The sequence below is a fragment of the Hesperophylax consimilis genome, chromosome 13, assembly GCF_061612785.1.
Source record: "Hesperophylax consimilis isolate HC1 chromosome 13, BYU_Hcon_1.0, whole genome shotgun sequence".
NCBI lineage: Eukaryota > Metazoa > Arthropoda > Insecta > Trichoptera > Limnephilidae > Hesperophylax > Hesperophylax consimilis.
The window spans coordinates 28,855,121-28,861,635 of NC_142848.1; the positions used below are offsets into that span (position 1 = coordinate 28,855,121).

At 40.6% G+C, this 6,515-nt stretch overlaps 1 protein-coding gene across 1 annotated transcript in view; it reads left to right on the forward strand.

Annotated features, from left to right (window-relative positions):
* wech (tripartite motif containing 71 protein wech) overlaps positions 1-6,258 on the forward strand; it is a 39,173-nt gene extending 32,915 nt beyond the window's left edge. The window contains exon 2 of the mRNA XM_089638642.1: positions 2,747-6,258. Coding sequence (XP_089494768.1) covers positions 2,760-4,994 — 2,235 coding nt within the window. The 5' untranslated portion in view covers positions 2,747-2,759 and the 3' untranslated portion in view covers positions 4,995-6,258. The remainder of the gene's footprint in view (positions 1-2,746) is intronic.
* Positions 6,259-6,515: the final 257 nt, after the last annotated feature.

Genomic DNA, 6,515 nt, shown 5'->3' on the forward strand with positions numbered 1-6,515 from the left:
TTTATTTCACATGAATAATCATCGCTGAGATAATCTGAAAGTGTATTGTGGGCATGTCTGAAAGATGTAATCTCAATTTTTCAAATATTTTTAGAAATTCTTTCTTGAATATGTTATCAATTTCATTTGTCTGTCTGTGACTTAGGAATTAAAAAGTCTTAAGGCGAAGCTTAATGCCAAATCACTATTTTGATTAATCTTTACAACGAATTGGTGTACATTATGAATACCAAAAAAATATGCTTTAGATAAATTGAAGGTTTTCCTATCGTTTCGCATGAGTAGAATACGAATAAAAAAATGAATTACTCAATAAAAAATATAAATGTAAACTACTAAATAAAAATTGTTTTCAATAGAAGTGTATGAACGCGTAAAGGAAAAAAAACTTAAAAAATACAGTATTGTAGCTAAGATTATCTGTGACAGTTTCACTTGATTAACTTTTTTTGCTTTCTTATAAAATTATTTACAAAATAAATAAAAACCAGTTTTTTGCTTGAAATTGAACGTTACTAGACTCCGTTTGTCAAGCGTTTTGAATGCCTATTACCTACGATATAAGGTATACCAAGAATATACATATTTTTGGCTTGTAGCTTCCTCCTAAGTAATTTTGCGACAGCAGCCTTCCTTCAAATCATACAAAATTTCAGAATGAGTAAGATAATAAATTTTTTAATAATAATTATGTATTTATATGGTATTCAAACAGGGAAGTGAATGACACACGTGTCATGTTTTCAGATTCAAATTTACCTATTCGATACGCAAGATGACACGTATTCTACGAAGTCATTTTATCGCCCAGATAAGGCCCGATTTTCATTTTCAGTAGAGTAGTCAATAATTTCAGTAATCGCTCGGAAAATACTAAGCGAAAGGAGCAATAGTTTGTAGGTAGTTGTGACTGGGTTTAGTTGCAGGCAGTTTGTTGGGTTTTTGGTTGGACTCTATGTTGGTTGGTTAGAAGGTAAAAATAGGGTTTAGGACTTCAGGCGCCCCCGCGCCTTGCAGCCAGCGGGGACACGTAGCGAATATTCCTGAAGGGTGACCCCAATTTGCCAAACTACTCGTGCTTTGGGCCACTTGTTTTATAGAACTTTAACAATTCATCAAATTTCGTAGTTTTTTTTTTTAAATTTTTAAAAGAAAGACAAACATTCCCGGGTTACGAATAACCTGACAATATTTGAAAATCTCCTACTACCACCACAGTAAGCTGAAAATGTTGCTTGTGTTGTGATGGAGGACTTAGCCAGCCGAGGAATTGAACACACTACGCCTGGGTGGGACCCAAACGCGATGTTAACTCAGCCACCGACCAATATTCAAGTTCTGTGAAACATACATTATTAGGCTTTTAACTCGGATTTATGATTAGATGTTTTCCCAGCATGGATTTACAATCATGCTTAGGCTTTGTCACAGTGTGAACTTAAATAATCAGTCTTTTTCAGTGTTGCCCAATAATCAACCTTACACAAATAACTTTGTTCACATCACTTTAATGTATATAACCTCTACATGTTTCATTAACAAAGTTCACTGAAAAAGTTAAAAGTTCTGAAAAACTCCGCCCACTCCCCATTCCTTCCACTTTCTAATTATAATCTACATTTAATTTTTGACTTTAGTATATACTTACTCCTGATGAGGATAAATTATTTGAGTTCCTAGTTTTATGGTCACCCTACGCATACCCGACCTATTCCCATTCGCCCACTCGGGGACCGCCCCAACAAGCAGCCCGTATCCCTGGGGCCACCCCAAAATACAAAGGGCACCTCCTCGAAATCCCAACAACCTCCCCACTCTCTTCATACATAGACAACTGCCTTTCTACCTAAAAGTTCCGCTTTACTTTGAAGATTTAACATTTCTTCACCCCTTGAGGACGGGTGACGTTCAATAGAAAAAATAATAATGGTTTGCCTAGGAGGGTTCTAGAGCCGAGGTGCGCACGCAGTACAAGTTCGTTTCAAAAAGGTTCCATATTTCTCATAGTATTCTGGATTTTTGTGTGGAATGCATTGTTCTTTTTTACTTGTGTCATGAAATTTACTTGCGCACTTTGTCGACGCGGGGCGTTGGATGCTTGAGTCGAGTTTTGCCCTAGGCAAGTTTATCTCACGCGTTATCGCACTAGACCGCACTAGACTCAACAAGACGGTTGTTGTGACTGGTTGTGCTGTTAGAATAATTAAATGTAATTTTTTTGTATTAATACGTTTTTCCACGTTCTTAGTTTTTAATCGGAATGTCGATCACTTTCCAGAATCTATTGATTAAATTATTATTGTGCGATTAATTCTTTTGTGGTGAAATCTTTGCTTATATATGCGGAAAATGTGAGTTGCGCCGTCAGATAACTTTACTCGACTCTCAGAAGTGAACACTGTTCTGCGTTTATCATCGGTAATAATATTCCCATTTTGTTGCTGCGTTTGCTAACGGAAGTTATATATTTTTAGTTTTAAACGCCTTTCTAATGGTAGATAGACCTAATTTATTTTACCACAATTTTTTTAATTTCCTTAAATCTACACTCCGTACTTTCGTAAATATATATTATTAAATGATAATGTATTTGCTAAAAGTAGTGTTATTTATTTATTAGATTGTTTTAATTTATTAGAACTTTATTTTTATTTTATTAGAACGTTTTAATGACTGATCATTTTAATTATTTCACGTTTTTAGTATAATTTTAATTTTATTAAAATATATGTTTTTTTTGTTACAGAGAAAATAAATGAATGAATGGAAAAATGGCGCTGATACCAAATGCGATGAACTATTCGGGTTCTATGGCGCAGGCGCAAGTGTCCCCGTCTCCGCACAACAGCGGCATGGACAAGTTCCTGTCCAACTTGCTACAGGCCATTGGCCAGTCCGACCTGGAGCCGCCCTACATGCAGCCGCCCTGCGACCTCATCAGCTCCAACATCCTCCACGCCATGGGCAAGCTGGACGACCTGTCCCTCTCCGAGTCTCCGCAGACCTCGTCCTCCGCCGGCTCCCTGTCCTGCTCTAAGTGTGACGACCGCCCCATCTCCTCGCGCTGCCTCGAGTGCCGCGAGACCTACTGCCACGAGTGCCTCAGCGTGCCCTCTTTCGACTGCTGCACCAAGGAGCACACCATCGTCCCCGCCGGCCAGCACTCTCCCGCCATCCTCAAGAACACCTACAACGATATCCCCAAAGACTTCCAGTGCGAGATCCACTGCGAGACCATCCGATATTACTGCGAGACGTGCATGAAGATTGTCTGCCAGGAGTGCACCCTCTGGGAGCACAAGGATCACGTTACTGTCTTGATTCAAGACGCCATCCAAGTGTCTAAAGTTAAAGTGCAAAAGTCATTCGAGAGCGGCAAACTGGGAACTAAGTTCATCAAACACAGCATTGATAAAGCCGTCGCCATCTCCAGAACCGTGGAGAGAGACGCGGCACAAGTCTCTATGAAAATACGCAAGGCCATGCGACACTTTATTCTGGCCATCGAAGAAAGAGAGCGACAACTTTTGGAAAAGGTGTCAAAAATGAGACAACTTAAGTTAAATGAGTTGTCGGATCAGATGCACGGCTTGCGCAACGCCTTGGCAGGCTTAGCCCAGACTAATGACTATCTGTGTAAGGTGCTGGAATCAGAAGGAGTGGAGATGCTCTTGGCTAAGGAAAAGGCTGATGGCCAGATCGAGCTCTACGCCAACATGTATAAGAGCCTTCAGCCAAAGGATGAAGGATTCTTGTTCATATCGCCCAATTTCGAATTGGTAATGGAACTTAAAAAACAAGGAGACGTGATGTCCACTATTTATAATGTCAACAATAAGGTCAATATTGTTAGCAATAACGGAGCTAGCACCCCCATTCCTATACCGACGGCAAATTCAGGATTTGGAGATATTCAGCGAGCTGTAAAAAGGCCCGGGCCTATAGTCCCCCCCAACAAGGGCTTCATCCCTACCACTCCAAACGCTGTGGCAGGAATCATTCAAAACCCTGCTGCGGCAGATAAAAATATCAGGAAAGGCACGGGACAGTGTATACCGGGAAGTGCTGCTCCGGTGGTAGCCAAGCAGAGCCGAAGCCCTCTCCCCAGCATGCCTACTATCACTTTCGGCACAGATGGCCAAGGAGACGGACAAGTCAGCCGGCCCTGGGGGCTGTGCGTTGACAAGGAAGGAAATATTATCGTAGCCGATAGAAGGAACAATCGTATCCAGATCTTTAGTCCAGAAGGGATGTTCAAACTCACTTTCGGTACCAAGGGCACGGCTCCCGGAGAGTTTGACCTACCCGCCGGAATAACCACAGATGTGCAAGGCCGCATCGTCGTCGTGGACAAAGACAATCACCGAGTTCAGATCTTCACTCCGACCGGTGGCTTGGTTCTCACGTTTGGCACCTACGGTAAGGGTTGTGGTCAATTCCGTTACCCGTGGGATGTAGCCATTAACTCGGAACGGCAGATCGTCATTACAGATTCTCGGAATTATCGTATCCAATTGTTCAATTCCGAGGGAGTCTTTATCACCATGCTGATGTTTGACGGAATCAACCATAGTCGCATGCTGAAGGGGCTCACCACGCCGCGCGGGGTGTGCTTCACTCCCTTGGGAGACATCATTATCTCTGATTTTGAGAACCATCGTTTGTTGCTGATAGATTCGACATTGACATCTATTCTGGGTGCAAAGGGCTACGAGGGTCTGGCTATCGGGGAGTTCAGTCGGCCTTCGGGGATCATCTGTGATGACGAAGGTAGGATAATAGTAGCAGACTCCAAGAACCAGCGTGTGATAGTGTTCTCCCCTTGCCTGGAGTTCCAGTGGGCCCTGGAGGTGAAGGGGACAGGGCCCGAGGAAAATGACCGCCCTACGGACGTGGGGCTCACCCCGCAGGGCCGGCTGGTTGTCATCGTGGAGGGCCTGCCCGACGCCCGCGAGAGCAACACTCCGGGTAAAACATTTGTACAAATATTTTGAAAAGAAAACAAGTATTACTTGCATTTATGCGAATCTGCAATCACCCAATCAATTCTCAAAGTTGCTAATATTTTTACACTGACAAGGCCATTTGCGGTCAATATGACATGGAGCGCCCTACACCGTGTGATGGCAGGAGGGTGATAGGGCGGTGACTGGATGGAAGCTATGATCTGAAAGCAATAGTGGAGAGATTGTAGACTGGATTGGATTGTTGACTGTTTGTTTGAGTGGGAGAGTTGGGAGGTTGCGGACGCAGGTTAGGTTGATAGATAACAAAGTTATACCATTTGTTTACCTCAGAAACATTACCTCAGAAGTCGAAGTGAAGCTTCGGTTCTACTAAGATATGATAGATGATATATTTGAGAGTGAAACGGAGAGGCATGTGCGTATTAATAAAATACAATATTTGGTTAATATTTACATGAAATGTAATGAAAGAAGCCATCAGTGTTGTGATTGTAGCTATATAAATGTATTCTCCTTAACTCTGCAATAACTTAAATAATTTCTAAGATTTGTTTTATTTGTAAGATCATTTTATGTGCGTTTGTTTGGTTGGGAACTAGTTGGGTTCCCCCTGGTAGGAAGGAAGAAAGGGGAACAGCCAGCATCCGCCATCTCCAGTTAGAGCCGCCTAACGGTTAAATTTATTTTATTTTGATACAGTAAGACTGAATATATAAGACTGCAATGCTATTGCATTAACTCTAATAAGACTGCAATACGATTGTGTCCGCAGCAGGCATTATTATTTGTTTACTGAACGAGATCAGTCGGTAGCTAATTCTTATTTCTAGGTTAAAAGTTGAAACGAGGGCGTAATTATGTATATTGTATTTTAGATATTTAAAAAATATCCAGCTTGATTTGTGAATTTTTCTATGTTGTGTTTTGTGTCACAATTATTCAATAATAATGAATTATCCAATGTATTTAATGAGAGAAATGTTCAAATAATGAGAGATAATGACTGACTTTTAATGTATATTTATATGATATACCTCGAGAGAATCTGTAATGAGTTCCTATTTATTTAAATAATGTAATGTGACTAGAACGGACTACCTCATCTTGGGAACTGACTCTGACCACAGCCAAATGTCTCATCTTTGTAATTAATTCTGTATGTACCAGTACAATTAGTGTAATACATACATACATATATACATACCTACATTATATCATAATGAATGAATTTAATACTTTTGTAATATTAGTTACTGCAAATATTTGTGCAATTAAAGCACTTGTTCCTGAACTTGTTCTTCTTATTTTACTTTCCTTTCAAGAATCCCCATCCCCCTAAACGCTCCATGAGTGAATTCTAATCTAATTCTTTACTGTGCCATCGATAACAGAGTATCAAAATATTCTTCAGGAAAACACTGACTCCTATGTACAGATATATACAGGGTTTTCCAATAAGAGGTGTTATTTTGAATAGCCCGCTATTTCGGTAGATGTTACTTTTGAAGCTGTCATTTTTTGACATTTGACAAGTAGAAACTACGCCAT